Raw genomic sequence first — 22,430 nt, 5'->3', positions numbered from 1 at the left:
GAAGATTTGGGGTCTACATTTTTAAGAGTCAATATGTATTTTGTCTGGCTATTTTATAATATAAAGAATTCTTGTCCCAGTGCAGTGCCTCACACCTGTAATCTCAGCTACTTAGTACATGGAAATTGGGAGAATCAGTTTGAGCCCAGCCTGAGCAAAAAGTTACCAAGACCCTATCTCAAAAAGTTACCAAGACCCTATCATGCTGGGCATGATAGTATGCATCTTAATCCTAGCTACACAGGAGACAGGTAGGAGAATTGTGATCCAATCCAACACTGGGCAAAAATCACATGACATTATCTGAAAAATAACTAAAGGGCAAAAAGTGGTTGGGGGTGTGGCTCAAGTGATAGAGCAGGTACCTAGTAAGCACTAGGCCCTGAGTTCAAATTCCAGTACTACCAAAAAAAAAAATAGAATTCTTGGGGTCAGGCATGGGAAGACAGAAGCAACAGAATCACAAGTTCAAAACCAGCACAAAGTTAACAAGGGCTGGGAGTGTGGCTTAAGTGATAGGAGGCCCTAGGTTCAATCCTCAGTACTGAAAAAAATTCTTAGTATTTTTAAAAATATAAAGATAACTATTATATTTTAAGCACTGTGTAGTAAATTGAGCCACGTTCTCACCAGTGCCTACACTGAATATTAAATGAGCAGCTCCTACAATCTGCCATGTGGCACTTATCTAATTGCACTTATCTAACACAGTGAGCCAGTGTTACAAACAGAATACCTTAGTTGACATTCCTCTGTTATGTGACTTAAATTGTCACCTACTCTTAAGTTCTACTTCTCCAATTGTGGGGGTTTCGTCTTCCCAGCAAAGCATCTTTGAGGTGCAGGCTCAGTGGTAGGGTGGTCACAAACAGGGATGTGACAATGTGAAGCTTTTGTCATTAGCCCTGTCTAGCAGGTGTTAAGAGTAGGCCTGATCTTTCACATATTACGATCCATTAGAGGGAGATTCAAGTGAGAGGCCTTGATGTCCACGAGTACGTTCCCAAACCTCTCAGCAAAGAAACTGAGGTTTGTTTTTAGTTAAGTCTTTCATTATTTTGAAAGGAAAAATATGGCTGAATCGCTGAGCCCCAGACGCCAAATAGAAATGGTACAAAGCAATGCTTAGCTGAGTGTGACTGTAAATAGTCCTGGTCTCAGGAAGCCGCCCTTCATGTAAACACCACATCCATCACTGTGTGGACTCTGACAAGATCTGCAGATCCCCAGGAAGGACGGTCAGTCCATGATTAATTCCTGGCTGGGAACAAGCAGCAGCCAACCCAATAGGGAATGAGCACTCTTCTCTCTGGTGCCAAAAAACTAGTCGTGGTGGAGGGAAGTGAGGATTGCAGAGGAGATGGGTGCAGCTCCCTTGTCCCAGACAGGCCGACTGGGGGTTGTAAACCTACTAGACATGAGAACACACAGCTGTGCAGTGTCTTAGAGTATAAAGTGCTAGGGACACTGAAACCTGTCACCCTGTAACCTTAGGGCATCTAAGCTTCAACTTCTCATCCACAAAACAGATCCGCACCTGTGTCAAGGAGTCGTAAGGATTAAATAAAATGCATACAGAAAAGTGGCTGGCATGTCATATACCCTCATTTAGGTTTTCTAATGCTTTTGATTTCATGTCTGTGAGTCATGGCTGGTTTAGAGCCAGTGTTTTTAGGGCCCTGGGGGGAAACTGAGTGAAGGCAAGGTGGCTGCTATGTAGGAAGCAGCCAGGCAAAGCAGCGTTTGTGATGCCCAAGTCCTCACTGAATTTCAGCCTCACTTGAGAAGACTGAGAAAAAGATCTTATTCAAACTCTTGACATCTGTGCAGGCCTGCTCAGGAGGCACCTCTTCTCCATGCTCTTCTTCCTCTGAATTGTGCGTTCAATAAGTATGTAGTAAGTGCCTACTGTGTGCCACACGCTAAGACTACAGCTGTGAGCCAGAGACAGGTCTGCTCAGAGGTCCTCCCTCATGGGGCTGAGACCAGCCAAGGAAACACTTGAATCACATGGCATTTTCAATTTTGAGTAATGGCAAGAAGGAAAAATCTTATAAAAGAGGGGTTTCAACTAAACTTGGGGGTTGAGAGGGTTGTGACATCAGGAAAATGGCTCCAGGGCAGTAAAATTTAAGCTGAGACCTGCAGCATTCTCCCTTACAGATGAAAGTCATAAGAAAGAGGCCCAAGGATACATGGAGCTCCCTCTTCCTTTGAGAAACGTAAGGTCTGCCCCCTCTGAGGGAGGGAAGGGAATGTTCGTGTCAGGTCCCCAGGAGGAGGAGAGACAAAATTGCTACCTCCAAGAACAGGGACACTAAGCCTGAGGAGCAGGGACGGTGAGGTTGCCAGCGTTGAGAGGCTGTTGAAGATGGTAGTGCTTGCACAGTGACACCAGTATTACCAGTGTGGTGTGACTTCTCAAGGGATGTTCGACCACTTTGGTGTTGGTACAGAGGAACCAGAAGGCTGTGTTCATTCCAGAGTTAGGGTTTGGCCGAAGACACGCTGGGCTGATTTTTTAATTGTTTGCTTAATGTGCTCACCTCTTTCATTCTCCTATTCTCCTTTACCATAGAAATTATAAATTAAACTTGCACTTTGAGAGTTGGCCTGGGAATCTGCTCACCATTCTTCCTGCAGAAGCATGCATTCAATGTAAATATCCTGACCAGCATTTTCAGGTTGTGTAGCTTTCGGGGACTATAGAGGGAAAGAAGATAAATGCATCCCTGCCCTCAAAGAACATTTAAATTAGATCAGGTGAGCAAACACACAAGGCATGAAGAGAACCTGAAGCCCAAGCTGCATACTTCCTGAAGCAGCCCAGGGAGGCTTTGTGGTGCAAAACGAAGCTCTTCCTTCACCTGCTCCTTACCGGCCTGTGAGAATAGTGCGTCCTGACCCAGGTACAAGCAGGTCTCAGAGCTCTTTCCAGAATGCACGCAACATGTACTTCTAGAAAGGCCACGCCCTCACACTCATTCATGCCCGCTGTGTCTCTCATGAAAAATGAACCTCGGAAATTGGCTTCCAAATTGTGACATGAGGGAAAGCAACATTTTCTTACCCATAAGGGCCACTTGCCTCCTGGCTTTTCTAGAGGAAAAACAAAATAGCTGGACTTTGATAAACAATGAACTATGTGGTTTGTGTGATATAAGTTTAATGTGTTCTTGAAGATCAGTGACAGCCACACATACCCCCTCCCCAGAATAGCCCTCTTTCCTGTTTCCTGAGTGGATCCATAGGTTTAGTATGTATGGAAAGTAATCAGGTTGTGCTGGCAGACTGCCATGAGGATTTATGGCGAACTCTTAGGACCAGGGCCCGGCTCCAATCCTGCCAGCAGCAAGCCTTGATAAATGTCCCTGTGGTCCAGCAGTGGTGACACTTTCCAGTGACATGCTTCTCTTAAGCTGCCACAGGAAGAAACGTCAGGATATGGCTCTGCAGTGACATTGTAAAGGGACCCAGGAAACTGTACAAAACCTTGCCTCTGAGTCCTTCGCTGCCTTCTAGTCTTCGTTTGTATATATTTTCCCCTGACTTGGTGAAGGAGCAAATAAGGAGACCTTGGTAACCATGTTATGTAGAGGAAAAAAAAAAACCCTTTGTACTTTATCAGGGTGGCATAGGAAGCATTGTTTCTGTGGTTCCTCCCTTGTACCGTCCCACAGACCTGGTCTCCTCTCTTTCTGCATCACAGCCTTGCCTGTGTCAGTCACAGACTCTTCAGTCTGAAGAAACATCTGCCTACATTTAAATGCTTGAGCTTAAAACCCTTTCACGAATTCTGTCTCAGGCTTATTGTGCCTTGGCCTGTGCATCTACCAGTGTACTCCCAGGACAGGAACCCGCCAGAGAATGTGGCTCCTCAGCCACTGTTACACTTGTTCAGATAATTTGTAGTCCATGAAGTGCGCTTTTACCATCTGTTTCCCACACTTGGTAATGACCAGGAAGGCGCAATTCCCACAGGGTTTGGGACTTTGCCTTCCTTGTTCTGTCCATCAGTGAGGGTCACCAGCATCATCGGAGGTGGTTGCCATCATCTTTAATTATGCGTTGACTAGGTCAGCTGTAAAATGGTAATGACTGTCATCACTGACCTAAATCTGCTTCAAAGGAACTGCAAAAGTGTCTGCCTCTACAGCTAATCTCGCTGGCCATCCCAGCTCTGCCAAAGTAGAATTTGTACAATTAGCTGTGATCACAGCACCTACCTGTTCAGGGTGTTGGCTGAAAAAGTAAATAGCTGCCATTTTGTCTGCACCTGCCATTAATTTCATCTTGGATTTGTTTTCTTTCCTGTTGGAATTGATTTTGGTGGCTGATAGTCCAGGCTAATGAAGACAATTAAAATACCTAACATAAGACACAAGCAAGAATTACTGAGCACCTCTCCTTGAGGAAGGAGCCTGATCTTTGGGGCTGAGACTAGAATTATGCTGCCATCTTGTGGTTAAAATAGCACCTGCTTTTAAAGCAGAAGGCCAATGGTTTCACTAATGATTGAATCACTAATTCATTAAAATCAAGGAATAAGTGGATTTTAAAAGATCATAATAGGATATGGAGATTTCAGTTCAAAATAAGTAACCAGACCCAATTCTGAAAGGATCCCCAGTAGAAGCCCCATAACTGCAAGCATTGACCTTTCTCTGGGCCAAAGGTCAAGTTCAAAATTGCATAGGATTGGAGGATGGAGGAGAACTGCTGCCTCTTTTCCAGCAATACCATACATTTTCATTAACTTGCAGTCTCCGGTCATGATTTTATGTCCGTGCATCCAACATGAAGCTTAATCTTAAAAAGAAAATAATTGACCTACAATTATTAAACTATATCTCAGATTATATTCATATTACCATCTTCTGCAACTCATGTTAGTGTGGATTCAGGTGCCATAATAAGTCTCAGTTAAGTACAATAAAAATAAATGCTCCTCCTTGCCCTATGTTGAACTCAAAAAATATTTACACGTCATCTGACAACTGATTTTTTTTTTTGACAACAGAATTTTTTTTAACTTCAAAGACATAATACTTCTTCTCTCCCTGGAGCATACACTCATACACACAAGTGCTCCACCCTCATCCCTGCCAAGAACATAGAGCACAAAGTCACACGTCGCACCTACACACAGGAGGAGGCGGTCTTCTACACACATAGGATGATGCAGTCCATCTGTGCACATGGGTATGAGGAGGTGGCAGGAGGCAGTACTGGCTCAATTGTAGATTGGCCATCAAAATTTAAGGTAAGAGGAAAAAATGGGCACCAAATTATGAGAGAAGATCCACAAAGAAAGAGACTAAGAGAAAAGTATAGCAGATCTCTAAAATGGGACACTCCTACCTAGGAGAGCTGATGTGAGGACAAAAGGAGGTCACGTGTGTGGATGTCCTCCCACCCCTGCACACCACACACACAGGTGCACTGCCAGGCCCTACAGGAGGTGGGTGGCAGCTGCTGCTGTCCCTCTGCTCCCCCAGTACTGCTCACCACCACTGCTATGGCCTTGGTCCTCCCATACAGTGGCGGTGGGAGGCCTCTGAGGTGGAAGCTGCTCAAACAATTGGAGCACTTGTCCCTGGGGTTTATGCCATCTCCCACTCGGAAACCTGGACCAGATGGTCATTCTTTCCACTGTGAGATTTTTGTTCAGGGTTAAAACTTTGGGGAAAAGGTATTTCTTTCAGCAGCTTTTCAGAAAGTTCTAATTGAAGGGGAGTAGGCCAGGAGTTCTGACACATTTTCTCTGGGTTCCATCCTTTATTCAGGAGTTTATAATAATCCCCTTTCATCCTCTTTCTCCCTGCACTGCCCTAATAGACTGGCTCCCCACCTTTTTCACTCTATTCCACTGGCTTCCCCCTGTTAGAAGAGAGAAGAGAGAGGAAAGAAGAGAAACACGAACAGAAATGGAGAAAGTGCTGGAGATCCCATGCCTGGCTTGCTGGTGGATCTGAGTAACTCACGCAGCCAGCTGTTTTCTAAGAATTTAGCACCTTATAAATAGGCATTGATTAATCTGCAGTGTGAATGAATGAAAGAACAAACAAATGTCTGTGCAACAGACAGTTTATGTGTGCTTCCTAAAATGTTTCATGGTTTGGACCCATACAGAAAAATTTGTCTCATATATTTTCATAGATCACTAGGATTTAAATGCTTCCTTGATGTATTTTAATAATCTATTCTGGTGGCAACTGGTAGAATCAGCTTAAAATGAATTGTTCTTTGCATCAACAGATTACAAAGGTGATTATTTTCATTCAGTTGCAGCTGCAAATATGCAGAAGCAAATTTAACTATTTATTATTGTATGCCTATAATATTTATAGGCATACCATATAACCAAACAGAGGAGGAAAGAAGTCTGTATTACACAGGAAGTTGTAACTTAAGTACTTATAGAGCATTATAGAGGTGTTTATGCTGACTTGCAGACCAAGGGAACAATCCACTTTGTCCCGAAGAATTCTCTCAGCATGATCTGTGTCTTGCTCTCCAGTTTCTTCCCATTCTTCAACCTTGAATACTCCAATAGATATGATCATGTTTATTTGGAGAAAACTTGGTCCAGCTGAATGAACTGCCTTTGCCAAAATGGCTTATACGTTCCCTCTTCCAGTCACACTCTGACTTGCTGCTGAGACACCTTAGAGCTGCCTGCAGGTGAGGACTCAGGGATGGCTACACAATTACAACGCTGTCATCGATGCAAATGCAGATGTAAACATCTCTTCTTCTCTTGCAAGAAAAATATTATTTTGAGTTATGATTCACTGTCCTAAGACCAAAATATTTATTTCCCTACTTCATTCATAACACTTGAGATTCAGTTCCAGATTCTTTCTTTTGAGAATGTTCTAGAACTGACCACACAAATGTTCTTTAAACAAGCCTCTCTGATGACAGATGATGATTAGCCTGACATACCACACAGTTTTCAAAATATCTGTGGTACTTATGATACTTAACAAAGGTAATCTGAACATTCTTGCATAGAGGCATCTCAGCCGGTGCAGGGGGCAGTGACCCCCAGTGAGCAGGAGCTTCTTTGAGGGGTTAAAAGCACAAGCTTTGGAGTCCAGAGGGTTGCACTCATCTTTCCCTGCTGGAATGCAGCTTCCTTGTCTGTAAAACGGGGACTAACAGTGCCTCCCAGCCAGGGTGGAGATGGCAATTAAATGAGGAACGCATTTAGCAGAGTTCCTGGCACATACCAGGTACTAAAATGTACTCAGCACAGTTCTGCTTAATTAGTAGTTGTTTATAAATAGGTCTTATTTGTTGCTGGAGTTGTATTCTGAGTATATGCTTGTAGCCATTCATTTGAAAATGCAGCTCAGTGAAAACCAGCCCTGAAAATAAAGTCATATACCCCAAATAGATAACTGTGTATGCAGCTGAACAGAGAGGTTTTCTGTTCCATTGCTTGAATGGATCTTAAACTTTCTAAGAGAAGCATGGGTTGGGGGAGCTGGAGGCAGAAGAAATGACAGTGGAGGACAGGTGACGAGTTGCATTTTTGCAAAAACTATATACTGTTTTATACTGTTCTGGTAAAAAAAAAAAAAACAGATCCAAATAAACATGCATTTATTTGCTTTGAAGAACTTAGGATCTTTATTTGGAAACATTAAAAATCCATCCCCCAAATATATCAAGATGATAAGGTATCCATTGCTCAAGTGCCGTGCTAGGCCTGGTACTTTCCCACTTTGCATTCTTATGCCAGACCATAGAGGGAAGCTGATTCTGGACTACAGAGGGTACTCTCCCAGAGTTGGGTTTCAGATTGCATCTGCTTCCTGCAGAGTCTGCACTGAGGCTTTACTCTTTTTTTTTCTTTTATTATGTGCCTTGTATGCACATATGAATAATAAGAGGCTTTACTCTTGACAGGACTCTTATCTACAGGTTGGGTATTTCCTACCCAAAATGCTTGGGGACAGAAGTGTTTGGGGGTTGGGTTTTTTTCTTTTCACATTTTGGAATACTTAAAGACGCATAATGAGGTATCTTGGGGAAGGAGCCCAAGTCTGAACATGAAATTCATTTATGCTTCATACTCACCTTGTATGCACAGTCCAAAGTTAATTTTAGACATATTTTTAGTATGCATGGTTTTTGTTTTGTTTTTGTCCACTCTAGAGAAGCCTTTATTGGGCCTAATGTCTCAACACCAGTGGGAAGCACAGGAGGGTGTCTCCTGGCCTCCTGGGGAAGTAAGCTTTTTTTTACGGCCTTGCACATGTATTTTGACTGCAACCTGTCACCTGAGGTCAGGTGTGGAAATTTCCACTTGTGACATCATGCCAACACTCAGAAGGTTTCAATTTTAGAGCATTTCATATTTTGGATTTTCGGATTAGGGTTGTTCAACCTCTACAGGGTTCTGGCACTTTTTACAGGAAGCGATTTCCAAGTGCTCTGGTCGCTCTACAGGACACAGCCCTCTACCCCCATGCGGCTGCCTTTGAAGGACTGATTTACTCCATCAGCTGTGCCACTTCCTCCTCCCACCATGGGCCCCGCAGGGAACGTGCTGAGCGGTGGACAGACGCAGATAGTCCTGTGGGGAAGTTTGGCAGCTATCGCCATGTTCTTCCTCATCGTCTTCCTCATCTTTCTCTGCTCCAGTTGTGACAGGTGAGAGCCAACCTGTATCTAGCGGGAACTTAACCTCTTCCCTGTACCCAGTAGAGAAAAAAATACCCCTGCGCAGACATTGGCAGAGACTCTGAGGTTAAGACCAGCTCATGTTTTTCTGTTGCAAAGAGACATTCTTTGTTCAGTAAATGAAAATCCATATTGATTTTGCTGGGGAGCAATGCAAAAAATCCCCTTCTATATTTTAAATTTCTCATAGTGAAATTCCTGCTATTCTTTTCAGCATGTCCTTGTCAAAACTTATATTGTCCTTTTTCTATCTGTGGACATTTTGAAGTCTAAGTGACCTGTATCTTTTTACCACCACTTGGAAGTGACTGAATATCTTTGCTGTTACATGACTTTGGAGGAATTGCTTGATATTAAAAATGTGTAGGAAGTGTTAAGTGAAATAAGCCAGACTGAGAAAGGTAAATATTGCATGTTCTTTCTCATATGTAGAACCTAGACCTTAAAAAAAAATGACATGCGTGTGAAAAGGGGAGTGAATATGATCTAAGTACGTCATATGCATGTATGAACATAGAATAATAAAACCCATTAAAATTATTTTAAAGGAGGGAGGGGTAATAAGAAAGAGTATTAGAGGGCGAATTTGATCAATGTATGGAAATATCACAGTGCACCTCCTTTATATAGCAAAATGTGACACAGAACTGCAGTTTCTGAAAAAAAAACAGGTTCATTTCCCTAGAACAATGTTGTATTGTTTTAGCATTATACTCTGTCTCTCTTCTCTGTCTCATATAGAATGTCAGCACCTCAAAAAAGAGATCTTTACTCAAAGAGAAGTAAAGTTCTTGCTAAGCAGGAGTGATTTCTCAAGACATTGGGAGCAGTTACAATGCATGCAGCCTTCTACCATAAACCACGAGGTTTCATGCCCCCAGAAGAGACCTGACAAGTGTCACGTAAAACTCTGATATGGCTTCCTATCCTGAAATATTCCAGGAGAAGAAAAGCCAGACTCTAACCCTGACAAAGCCTCCCAATCCCTGGCCAGCTTGGACCAGTCTGATGGCCAGGAACAAGGAAATAGAGGTGACAAGCACTGGCTCCTCTGGGCCTAGGAGGGCCTCTCGCTGAAATTACTGACTCTCCCACTAGATGGCACTCTCACCTCATACACAGATAGGAAATGTCTACAACCCCTGGCTGTTAGATTGTACTGAGTAAAAACACATTCTATTTTTACCTGACAGACTTTTCCATAAACTAGAAGTACATATGACTCATCCTGAGAGCATGTACTCTTCATACCATTCCAAGATTTGTATTTTCTTTATTTTCTCTGTTCCACTGCAGTGTGTGACTTTGCAGACTTTAAGTGAGGATATGAGATAATTGTTTGGATTTCCTAAAGAAAAAAAAAGAAAAGCTAGCTCATACCAGAGTTCTAGGTACAATAATTTCCACTCAGGACCCTGCGTGAGTGCTCTCATTGTGACTTATTATCCTCTCCTCCCAGGGAAGGAAGCTCTCCAGAGGGGATCAGTCCCTTGCTGTCAGGCTTGACCTCCTCATACCTTTCATACCTGTAAGACCATGTGGTGGCCCAGTTTTTTTTCTTTCTTTGCAAAATAAATGTGGTTCTTAAAACCAGAAAGATTTTAAAGTTGATAAGAACTGGAATAGGAAAGAGTATCGTGTGTGTGATTTTAAGGGACACATTTGACATTAGAACATTTTATTTTCCATTTCAGAGAAAAGAAGCCAAGACAGCATAGTGCGGACCATGAGAACTTGATGAACGCGGTGAGTCTGTGCCTATCTGTCTGTCTGCCTGTCTGTCTCTGTGTTTTAAAATGTCAGTTGCACCGGGAAGTAGTGAAGAGGTCAGGTAGAGATGAATCAATTCGGGTTGTAATACATATGTACATGGAAGCAATGCTAGGAATCTCTCTGTATAGCTATCCTTATCTCAACTAGCAAAAACACTTTGTCTTTCTTATTATTGCTTATGTCTACTCTTCAACAAAATTGGAGGAAAGGGCAGAACAGGTTCTGCCTGGAAGCAAGGGGCCGGGGGTGGGGGGAGAGGGAGGGATAGGGGGAGAGAGATGGCCCAAACAATGTATTTATATGAATAAATAAACCAAAAAATAAAAATAAAATGTCAGTCGCCCATCCAGGTATGTCATCTCTTGCTTATGACCTGAATGGAACCAACAGGCAGAGTAAGCAGAAGTGAACTATGAACCTGACATAGATCATGTCCACCAGGGCTTGAGCCAGGTTTGCTGACAGCTCTTCTGAAAGTGGAGCAGTTGTACTCCCAGCTCCAGTCTTCTGTGTGGTGTTTCTGTTTTGCCTCTGCTCAGTCCTTGCCAGTGTGTTAGTCTAGGAGGTTTAAATAACAAATTCATTGTGTCTCAATTCTGGAGGCCAGAAGTCCAAAGATTAAGGTTTTGGTTCCTTCTGAGATTGGGTTCCTTCCAGACCTTCCCTGAATTCTGGTAGCTTGCTGGCAGTGTTTGACATTCTTTACTTTATGGTTGCATTACCCCAGTCTCCGCCTCTGTCTTTCACATCAGCTTCCCTCTCTGGGCCCGAGTTTTCCCTTTTTGTAAAGACATCAGACATATTGGACCACCCTGACCTTTTGTGACCTCACGTTAACTAGTGTCATCTGCAGTGACCCTGCTTTTGAATAATGTTGCATTCGGGTTAGGGCTTCGGCAGGAATACGGTGGAGATACAGCTCCACCCATAACAGCTCTCCAGGGGAACCCACAACACCACAGGTACAGCCTGGCTTTGCTGCATTTCCCCAGCCCTCTAGCATCTCACAGGGTCCTAATGAGTCCTGAGGGTCTCAGGTATCCATCCTAGTGAGGAGCAGCCTTTGACTGTCCTGTCTTGTCCTTTGCCTCAGCACATGCCTTTAAATGTTCAAGCAATCCCAACAGCTAGGGACATATCCACCTTCATATCCACAAGACTGTGTTCAGAGTCCTGTCTGAGCCCTGGAACAGTGTTAAAACAAAACAGACTTCCTGGCCAGGTGCCGATAGCTCATGCTTGTAATCCTAGCTACTCAGGAGGCAGAGATCAGGAGGATCATGGTTTGAAGTCAGCCCAGGCAAACAGTTCGAGAGACCCTATCTCAAAAATACCTAACACAAAAAAGGGCTAGTGGAGTAGCTCAAGGTATAGGCCCTGAGTTCAAGTCCCAGTACTGCAAAAAAGAAAAAGAGAACCAGGCTTCCTGTGCAGAACATCATTTCTCAAGGATAAGACTGGTTGAGGGAAGAGAGTACAAAAAAAAGGATGTATGGATGAGTCAGATATATAATAGGATATCCAGTATCAAATGTGCAGCAAGGAGACACATTCAGAACACACACAGGAGGCTTCTCCGGAATTCTCCAGACTCCTGTAGCCCAAGCAGGCAGGAAGTTGCCAGGACTCCTGGTGCCTCTCGGGGTTGCAGGGTTTCCTTTGCTGTCCTATCTGCACATGCACACTCTCTTAGCTCTCGTGGGCCCTCAGCTTCAATCTCCTTTAGCCCTTTTTCTCACCCCATTCCCACCCTGGTGTCCATGTCATCCACATCATCTCTACTTTTCTGTCCTGTCTAGTGACTGCTGCTGTAGGGCTGTCAGCAGGGGAGGTAGAATTATGGGGGACACCTTTCAGTGTTCCCACACACAGATCCCAGCTCCATCTTTCTTCACTTACCACCTGCCTCAGAGCCAGGTGCGCAGTGACATGGGGCTGGGGCAAGGCTTTCACCTCGACCCTGGCTGCTTTCCAGAACAGGGATGTGCAGGTGCAGCTGGACCACCAGTAGCAGCAGCAGTACCTATGAGCTTGTGAGATCTCCAAATACTCCTGGGGTAGGGTCCTGCAATAGGGAGCAGGTCCTCCAGATGAATCTAGTGTATGCTCCAGCATGAGAGACAGTATTCTAGAGCTTCCATCCCTGCTGTTCTATCCAAGGTCAGCAACAACTCTGGGTGGGATAGGAAGAGTGGCAGTGAATAAAGAAAAAAAATAAAATGCTGACTCTGCATTTTCATCCTCATACACCACCTTAATTACTGCCTCTCCTAGCCTCACTTGCATGACTGATGTCTGTGAGCTTGTGCACACGTAAGAACCCACGCTCACCGGCAGTGGTGCCTGCGTACATGCAATTGCCCATCTAGCCCGGATCCTTCAGCTCCTACATTGTGTACAACTTGCAGATTCCTGTCTCATAGCAACGAAGATTAGAACGGTGGTCAGGACACAGATTATGAAATCCAGCTGTGTGATGGAGTGCATTGAAGAAGGCTTCTTCCTTCTAGGCGCTCCTGCCCTATCAGGACATCATTCGGGAATGTGAGCACCTACATCTTAAGTTCCCGGTCACATACACAATGGCCATCACATAGGGAAGCAGATGTGAGTGGCATTGACCTGCAACAGCAGACTTTGAGACACTTGTGCCTCATTAATAGGAGGGCTATTTGCCAATTACTTGATTCTCTGTCAGGAGTCAGAGAATTTGGGAGACCAACTAGCCAAGGTTCCTGTGCTGTTATATCAGAACTTTCCACGTGGACTTCTGGAGCCTGAGGTTGCTCTTGGGTCACAGAGGCCATGAAAATGAAAAGGATGAGGGGAAAAATCATACACTGATTTTCTAAATACAACTCAGTTATTTAAAGAAATACATTAAGAACCAACTTATTTCTGCCTACCCTTAGCAATAGCTCAGCCTGGCATATTGTTCCAGGCAATGTCCACACATTCTAGCCCAGCAGGAAACAAACTGACAATGCCTTTCTTCCCTCCAACTGTTCTGTGTTTGTGAGGATAGGAAAGGTTTGCAAAGCTATTTTTTAGAATGTGATTGTTTTGTGAACCATGAAGCCAGTGACTTAGCTGGTTCTGAAATAGTCTCAGAAATCAATAGTACTATCTGTGTTTGAGCAGATTTAAGTCTATTCCCATCAGAGGACAATGGGTGATGCTTTGCCCTGATTTCACATGCATGTTACAAGGATGAAGCTGCTCGCTGCTGGAATCAATTCAGACCAGCATTGGGACTTCTGGTCTCCACCCTGCCTTGAGCCATGGGGACCTGATATGTCACAACCTACCTGTAACCCATTTGTAAATCACCAGGTGGAAAGCTCTGCCAATGGCCCAGGAAGATGGCCAGTGCACCTGAAATTCTGGAACCATACTGCCTACTAGGACCTTCCACAATGACGGAAGGGCTCTGTACTGGTGCTGTCTCATGTGGTTTCCATTAAGCACTTGAACTCAATTTCATTGAAATCTGAAAAGTGGATTCTGGTTTTTTGCTTCTGCCATTTTGAGTTTTAGAAAAAGCCATCAGTGTCCTTCTTGCTGTGCAATGGATTCTAAGCAATGTGGATGCATTTGTTTTTTTGCAGCCTTCAGACAAGGAGATGTTCAGCCGTTCTGTGACCAGTCTGGCAACAGATGCTCTTGCTAGCAGTGAACAGAATGGGGCACTCACCAATGGTGACAGTAAGTTCTGCAAAAATACAAGCTCCCCATGTGGCCTCATCACCTACAAAAGTGCTAGCTTTCAAAAAAATGGAATCCAGAAACTAGAAAATGTTCTTGCTCACTCTTATTATGACTCCCAGTTTAAGCAAACAATCTCATTTGGGTACACAGTATCTAATATCTACTCATTGGCTTCTGTGTGTTAAGATGTATATGTGTGCTAAGTCACCCACCCCAGCCCTGAAAGATTAGTTCTAACTGTAGTAATATCATTTCTACTTTGAGGACAGGCACTGTTACCATCCCAGGTTAAAGGGAGAGATTTGTAGCACATTGCTACTGGATCAAATCACCTCAAACCTAGTTCCTTAAAACAACACAAATTTGTTAATGGACAATTCTGGAGGTGCCAAGCCTGTGATGGCCTTGTAGGGCTAAAGTGGAGGCATCAGCAGACCTGCATTTCTTCCAGGAGCCTCTTAGGGAGACTCCATTTCCTTGCCTTTTTCAGTTACCTGCATTCCTTGCTCTGTGGCCTCTCCCTCCATCTTCACTTCTCTCTCTGATTCTCTAGCCTCCATCTTTCACTATAAGGACCTTGTTGTTTCATTGCGCCCATCTGGTTAATCCAGGGTTCTTTCCCCATCTCAAGATTAGTTGATTAACCCCTTCGGTCCATCTGTAGCCTCAATTCCCCTTGCTGTCTGTGTAATGTAACATGTAGTTTCCAGGAATTAGTAAATGGATTTCGTTGAGAGACCATTCTGCCTGTCACAGCAAAGTTAATAATTTTACTAAGAACTTACAGGAACTGAGCTTCCAGATCTGCATGTGAATCAGACAATCAGAATCTTGGGTTTTCATTCAGAACACTCTACCTACCATCCATTTCACACACTGTATTCTCTCACTAACAGAAACAGCAAGTAGGATTGCTTCTCAATTGACAGCTTAAGATGCATTTTTTCACCTGTGGTAGGAGATGGTCCTGTGCCCCCCTTTATTGATAAGGAAACTGGGGAGGTTGGTCAGTATTAATACCCAGGTTCTCAGACCCCAGGGCCCATTCTTTTTCCTCCATGATTCAGCTGATCAGAACCAGAGGGCCAATGGCCACCCCTTCAGGATGAGGAGGCATTAGAGCACCTGGGGGTGTTAAATTCAGGGGGCTAGGAAGCAGTTATCATTCTCCTATTTCCCCCATGGGGATACTATTTCCAATCCCCCCAAGGTGATGCACGGTGATGTAAGAACATGCTCGCTGTGTGTAAGCAGGGCAGGCCTCTGTTCTGCTCACTGATGCATCTCCACCTCCTCGGACCATACCCAGCACATAGTCAGCACTCAAAAAAACATTTGGATTCATGTGGTACCATTTCTGTGGCAGTCTAGGAATTTCACATTTGGTTTTGTTTGGTTTGGTTTGGTTTGGCAGCACTGGAGATCGAACTCAAGGCCTTGTGATGGTAGGCAAGCGCTCTACCACTTAAGCCTTTTGTTGTCTTTCAGATAGGGTCTTGAACTTTTGCCTGGACCAGTCTGAACCCATGATCGTCCTACCCCTACTTTCTGAGTAGCTGAGACTACAGGCATGCCCCACCATGCCCAGCTTATTTTTGAGATAAAGTTTCACTAACTTTTTCCCAGGCTGGCTTTAAATCCATGATCCTTCTATCTCTGCCTCTCAAATAGAAGAAGTTCACATTTGGATGTCGTAATTTGAGGTAGAGATGTGGGGCTGGAGGTGAGATGGAAGAAAGACCTTTAAGAAGATGTAGAATACTGAGGCCTTTGGTGATACTGAGTTAAGGATATATTTTTGTACTGTTGCTTCCATTATGTCCACCAAATGAAAATGACCTGTGAAAGGGAATGGTTACCAGCTATTCCTTCCTGGAGTTCGTTCCCAACCATTGTCACCTTCCTCCTCTAGTCACATGGATACTCTGCCTATATGAGTCTCATCAGGAGTAACAATAGGTTATGAAAGTAATGGCAAGCCAGATTATAGCCAGGTAACTTATTAAATCATGTACCAGGAAAGATATAATGGATGGCTTCCATTTAAACTGAGGTCAAAATAAGAACGTCAGCTGACATAGTAATGTCCATAATTTGTAGCCAAGCATCAAATAAAAGCAAGCATCTTGATTAAACCTAATGTTTTGTTGTCTGATTCACTGTGAGAGTTATTTAAGAAATTGTCTTCTTCACTTCTAATACTTCTGTTCCTTCAGTTCTTTCAGAAGACAGCACCGTGACCTGCATGCAGCATTATGAGGAAGTCCAGACCTCTGCTTCAGATCTACTAGACTCCCAGGACAGCACAGGGAAGCCAAAATGTCATCAGAGCAGGGAGCTGCCCAGGATCCCCGCTGAGAGCGTGGTGGACACGATGCTCACCACAAGGGGTGTGGATGGGGACCAGGGGCCAAGCATGGAAGGGCCGTATGAGGTGCTCAAGGACAGTTCCTCCCAGGAAAACATGGTGGAGGACTGCTTGTATGAGACTGTGAAGGAAATCAAGGAGATGGCAGCAGCTGCGCCCCTGGACAAAGGCCACAGTGGCAAGTCCAAGTCTATTTCTGCCTTGAAAGAACTTCCAGGGACCCAATCGGAGGGCAAAGCAGAGTTTGCTGAATATGCCTCTGTAGACAGAAACAAAAAGGGGCGCCAGAGTGCTAACGCTGAGAGCATCCTTGGAACGCCATGTGATCCTGAAGAGGAGGCCCCACCACCTGTTCCCGTTAAACTTCTGGATGAGAATGAAAACCTTCAGGAGAAGGAGGAGAGAGAGGCAGAAGAGCGAGCCACGGAGGGGACCAGTGAAACCAACAAGGTGGGTTGTGGCACTTTCATTTAGTAGGCTTTTGTTCTGATGAGGAGTCTGCTGGTCTGAGGATTTGCTTGCACATTGTCCTGGGAAACATAGACAAACACTTGCAAGTTTGTTTAATGATGAAAGTTGTTTTAGCGTAAGCTGTGTTTGGCTTTTCCCCCTTCTAAAAATAATAAAACACTGAAAAATCATGTTTATAAAATATTTCTCTCTCAGCACCTTACTTGGATAATTTCCAATTTTTACTTCATGTCTAATTTTTTTTTCACTTTGAAGGCCAAGAATTAAATAAAGACTAGACTCTGCCCACATATTTTATCCCTTCTGCTTGTTGCTACCTCAAGTAGCATGGTGATCTTGACCCTTCAGGATCCCAGAAATCAGATCATAGCAACATGTACAAAGTGAGCTGACAAGCAGGTGCCGCTGATTACAGCTGATTATGGATACTTTCATATAAATCAATGAAGAGGAGAAGGCTTATTTTGCAGCCATTTCTAGGCAATAACCTATAACTCCGAAGTTTAGTCACTCAACAAAGCTGTAAAACATGCTAGCAGTTCACGGCTTTCTGTGCATGTGTCTAGTTTGATATGTGAGCCACAATAAACATCTCCAGTTGTCAAAATCTTGGGATTTGACTAGACCCAGTCTGTGTCAAGCAGACTAATGTGTAATTACCTAATATCTAATTGCTGTTCTCTACACAGAAGAAAAGCAAAGTTCTCTTCTGCTCAGGTTTTGGTAGGAAAGGAAGGTTCAGAGAAGATAGTCAATTGTAGACTTAAAAAACACTCCTAGAATTCATGTCAGAACCCAGGCTGTTATTGTGTTAATTACACTAAGGATCCCATTCTTTGAACTGTTCTTTGAATGCATTTCAACTTTTCAGATTACCCATAAAATCAGCTGTTGAGAGCACCAATAAAAGTGTTTGTGAACATGTACAGAAAGTACAAGAATGCAGCCTGATGTGTTGCCCTTTGTATAACCAAAGATGATAAAACCCATGTAAATTTACACTGCCTACACCAGCCTTTTACTGACAGGCATTTGTAAGATAAGAGGTCATTATCTAACCCTACTAATAAACACTTCTTCAGATTTCACATTACAAATAGGAAATACCCATTGGGAACCCACATTATCTTCTTACAATATAATAAGAATGAGTGATCCATCCCCTCCTAACAAACAATCCTAATTTTAAGTGAACTGAGAATTTGAAATGTTTAATATTCATTCATTTATTCAAGTGAAAGGTTTGGATGAGTACCTATTATGTGCCATATGTTCTTCTAGGTGCTGGGAAGATACCCATAACAAAATACATAAATGAACAAAACCTCCTGTCTCTGTTAAGAACTGATAGATATAAGGTAGAAACTTTCTAAAGAAAGTTTAAAGAAAAAAACAGAATAAGAGGAATGGGAAAATGGTGGAGGGTACAATTTTGGGTAGAGTAGCCAGGGGCTGCCTAGGTATGCAGGTGACCTTTGAGCAAAGGTAAACGAAGTGAGGAGGGAGTTACACACGAGCTCCTTGTGGCACTTATGCAAGTGGCTGTTTCAGGAAGAGCACATGAAGCAGTGGGAATGGCCAGTGTGAAGCCTTTAGTCTAGGGCTTGGCTGGCTTATAGATAGAAGAGGGAGGGCGTCTCCTGGTATAGCTGGAAAGGGAAGAACAAGGAGGTACCCAGATACAATCCTAGATGGCCTGGTCTTTTAGTTTAGATAAGAACAAAGGCAGCAGAATGGCACAACCCAACCCATGTTTTAAAAGGGTCTTTCTGACTGCAAGTAGACTATAAAAAGTGGAAGCAAGAATACAATTTAGGTCACCTCTCTGATAACTGGATAAGAGATAGTAAGGCTTGGGTCAAAGCAGAGGCAGCAGAAGTGATGAGAGAAGCTACACTGGGGTGAAGAGATTTGCTGGTCCATCATGTGTGTAGTAGAGAAAGAAGAGAATGATGCATTCCAAGGTCTGACCCAAGCCACTAAACAAATGTGATCACCATGAACTGAGATACTGAGATGGAGGTGGCCACGGACAGGGTGGGAATGGGGGATGCTGAGCACTCAGTGCTGGAAACATTTCATTTGTGATATGGATTGGACCTCAAGAGGGCACATCAGAGAGTAGCTGTGTGTGAATAGATGGTGGTGACCCCATAGAAAGGGGAAAACCGACTGTGTAAACAACACACAAGAACTGTTGGAGCTGTACTCCAACAGTGAGGGGCAGGGCATGTAGGAGGAGATGCCTTAGAAACATGGCAAGTGTGAAAATAGAACACAGGGACTGGGGTGGGGAACAGAGTGAAGTTCATAGAAATTTCTTCTGCTTACTTCCGTTTTCTCAGTGAATTAGGAAGCAGTCATCAGGTCAGAGTGAGGCTGTTGGAGGTTTGGGGAAAGAAGAGAAGATGCAAAACTAACAGCTGGGGGGCAGGGAAAGAACTGGATGTACAGGAAGGGTTACGTGATACACAGCAGCGTTGTATATGGTGCACAGTAGCACTGTACATGCATTAAGGGCTCCTCACTCACAGCTCAAGCTCCGCAGTGACCATGGAGAGAGCTAGCATTAAGTATGACCATGATGATTGACTATAGAATTTAAGCTTTGTGAAGCAGGAAGGAAAGACATCAAGAAGTAGGTGTGGAGAGAGAACTTGGCTCTCAACAGTGTTGAAAGAGTGTTGGAATTAGATTATAGAAATAGCCGAACAATGAGTGCTGGTGCAAAAGTTGCTTGGTTAGGGGGGCAGCTGTGAGTTTGGATAAGTGAAGGTCTGGGTCCAGCTGTGAGAGTTAAGGAGGGTGGGGGGAAGAGTCAGGTGGAGCACAGCATCAGTGGGGTGGAGAAGGGCAGGGACCTGAAGGGCAGGGTTTAGAAGGATACACATTTGTTGAAATCACCAAGAATTGAGACAGGAAACATGTGTGAGAGACAGTTGGCAAACCAGGAGCCAAATCATTGGGAAGTGAGAACCCACAACGTAGGAACTGACTTCCCCATTAGCTTAAAGTGTTACCACATGACTTCAGGAACTTTCTGATGAGCCTGCAGAATATAAAGATGTAAAATTCAGGCATGTGATAAGGAAAAGTCTTTCTTATTATCAGTTCCTCACTAGTGATCAATCCTTCAGTGGCAGGAGTTAAAATAGTAGTCTAAATAATTATTTTGCTTCTCTGCCTACAGATTTAAACATGAAATAAGAAGAAATTTCTCCATGTGTTATATTGTGAGGTATCCAAGAACATCATGCAGAAATAGATTGTGTGTTTCTTTGTGCCCCATAGAAATCGTTTAAAACATTTTCATAGACTGATAAGTAGGAATGTATGCAAAGAAAAAAGTTTGGATTATTGTCTTCAAACTACTTTCCTTTGGTTTGTGCTTGTTTAACAGAGATTTAGCTCATTGTCATACAAGTCTCGGGAAGAAGACCCAACTCTGACAGAAGAAGAGGTAAGGGTTATTTCTTTTTAAATAAGTAGAGAGAATAGAATGTCTCCCCTTGAAAACATAACACATGCACTGTAATCTTTCCCCTTGTCTGAAACAGCTACAATGCTCACTTAGCCTCTGTTTGAAGGTCTAGCTTTGGGATGTTGGCTTTATATCTTGGGATCATGACTGGCATATGGTAAGCCAAGTCTGACATATTGAGCAGGTCAGGAAAGTAAAAGAAACTGGAGTGAGGGAAAGAATAGAAAGGAGAAGGAAGATGTGAGAATGAGATGAGAGAAATTTCAGTATGGGCACTTCAGTCCACAGCTAGGAAAACCACATTAGAAGGAAATGAACAGTAGGAAATTCTAAAAATTGGAATGGGGGTGTAGGGAATTTAATTCACTCTGGGAGACTGAGGGAGAAGGTTTCAGTAAGGAATTCCAGGCTGGAGCTATGGACAGACATTGCAGCAAAAAAAGAGATTATGTATTCTAAAGAACTAGGGCTAAAAATTCAGTAGCTACACTGTTAGTGAAGCCTTAAAATCATAAAATGCAGTAAATATGCTACATGTGGGGCTGGGCTAAGACAGGGAGCTAAGCACCTTAAGTGATGTGGCTGCAGATAGGTGGGCTGGAATTCCCAGCCCAGGTCCTGTACCTGTACAAGGCCTTTGTGAGTCTGCAGATGCACCACCTCCTATAGGACTCTGAGTAAAAATAAAGTATGAAGAAAGCCCCCCTCACTGAAGGTTCAAGGAGCAGAAGTGCCTTCCTTGGGTGACATTGCCTAACTCCCTACATGCTGCCTTCCCCTGGGAAAGAACCTGCCATCTGTCTACCTGGTTGCACAAGCCAAAAACTCTGGAGGTCATCCTTGATGGAGGTCATCCTTGATACTTCTGCTCCCTCACTGTCCCACATGCAGTCAATTACCAGCTCCTTTTCAATGTACCGCCAAACTTTGTCACATACGCCAGCTCTACTGGGACCACCCTCACTAGCCCACAGTAGTCTCCTCCTACTGAGTTCTGGGCAGCTCCTTCACCTCCCTCTAGTCTGGTTTCTATAGGCCAGTGACTCCATTTGGAATAAGAAAGGAAAGCATGAAAGAGATCTGGGAACTAATCCTTTAAAATAAATCAATTCTGTGTAAACTTTCAAAGTACTTTACTTCTTATATTTGTTCATGGTTTGTAAAAATAGCACCTACTTACACTGATGAATTTTAAACATAAAATAAAGAACTGTGATTCACAAACATTCATTTTAGCAATTTTTGTATTGTATGTTAAACAGCCCAGACTGAAACTAATGTGTGTGCTTTAGGTAACACTATCCCAATTTAAAAGAATGATGAAGAGAGAGTACATTATAAAAAGATGAGAAATGGAAAAAAAGGAAGAGTAATTTATGAGTAATAAAAATTTACAGAATAAATAAAGATGAAAAATTTTAAGGATAAAAATTTTAAACCTAAATGGCAAGGGGTCTTAAAGAAAAACCTGTATACAAACTAGAAATAACAGTTGTGAAGGACAAATAATCAAAAGGAATATTAAAAGTCTTGAGAAAATTTTATACAAATTGGAGTGTCAAATGTTATCCTTGGCATGCTAGGTTGATTCCCAAAGTCAATTTTGTGTTGCAAGTTAATTCAAGAACTGATAATTTAAAAAAGTACTAAAGGTCCAGAAAAACCAAGAACTCTTACAAAGAGGATGGACGTTAATGGTGGGAACCATGGGAAAGGAAGTTGAGAGAAAGGGCAGTGAGGAGCCACCTGGCACTGTTACCATGTATGTGAAGGTAGGTTTGTCCTCCACGATCTCACTCTTTAAGGTGAGTTGGCTGTTTCTCCATCACTGCCATCCATGGTTTTCCCCTTCATAATCTGTCTGTGTTTTTGACTTGGACCACCTTTTTCATAATAAATTCCATATGTTTACACCTGACTATAAGAAACAGTAGA

General features: G+C 43.2%; 1 protein-coding gene across 7 annotated transcripts in view; it reads left to right on the top strand.

Moving 5' to 3' along the window:
- Positions 1-22,430, top strand: part of Pag1 (phosphoprotein membrane anchor with glycosphingolipid microdomains 1) — a 137,879-nt gene that overhangs the window by 106,805 nt on the left and 8,644 nt on the right. For 2 of the 7 annotated variants that reach the window (XM_074068760.1, XM_074068759.1), the window contains 5 exons: positions 8,461-8,664; positions 10,389-10,440; positions 14,076-14,172; positions 16,392-16,993; positions 20,415-20,474. In XM_074068760.1, the coding sequence (XP_073924861.1) occupies positions 8,540-8,664; positions 10,389-10,440; positions 14,076-14,172; positions 16,392-16,993; positions 20,415-20,474 (936 nt within the window). In that variant the 5' untranslated portion in view covers positions 8,461-8,539. Of the gene's footprint in view, positions 1-210; positions 6,685-8,426; positions 8,665-10,388; positions 10,441-14,075; positions 14,173-16,391; positions 16,994-20,414; positions 20,475-22,430 lie in introns of those variants that run through there. The other 5 variants (XM_020186885.2, XM_074068758.1, XM_074068763.1 and 2 more) reach the window with 3 other exon arrangements.

This window comes from Castor canadensis, chromosome 3 (assembly GCF_047511655.1).
Source record: "Castor canadensis chromosome 3, mCasCan1.hap1v2, whole genome shotgun sequence".
Lineage (NCBI taxonomy): Eukaryota > Metazoa > Chordata > Mammalia > Rodentia > Castoridae > Castor > Castor canadensis.
Note: the sequence above shows the minus strand (reverse complement) of the source record. Positions and strands in the feature narration are given on the sequence as shown.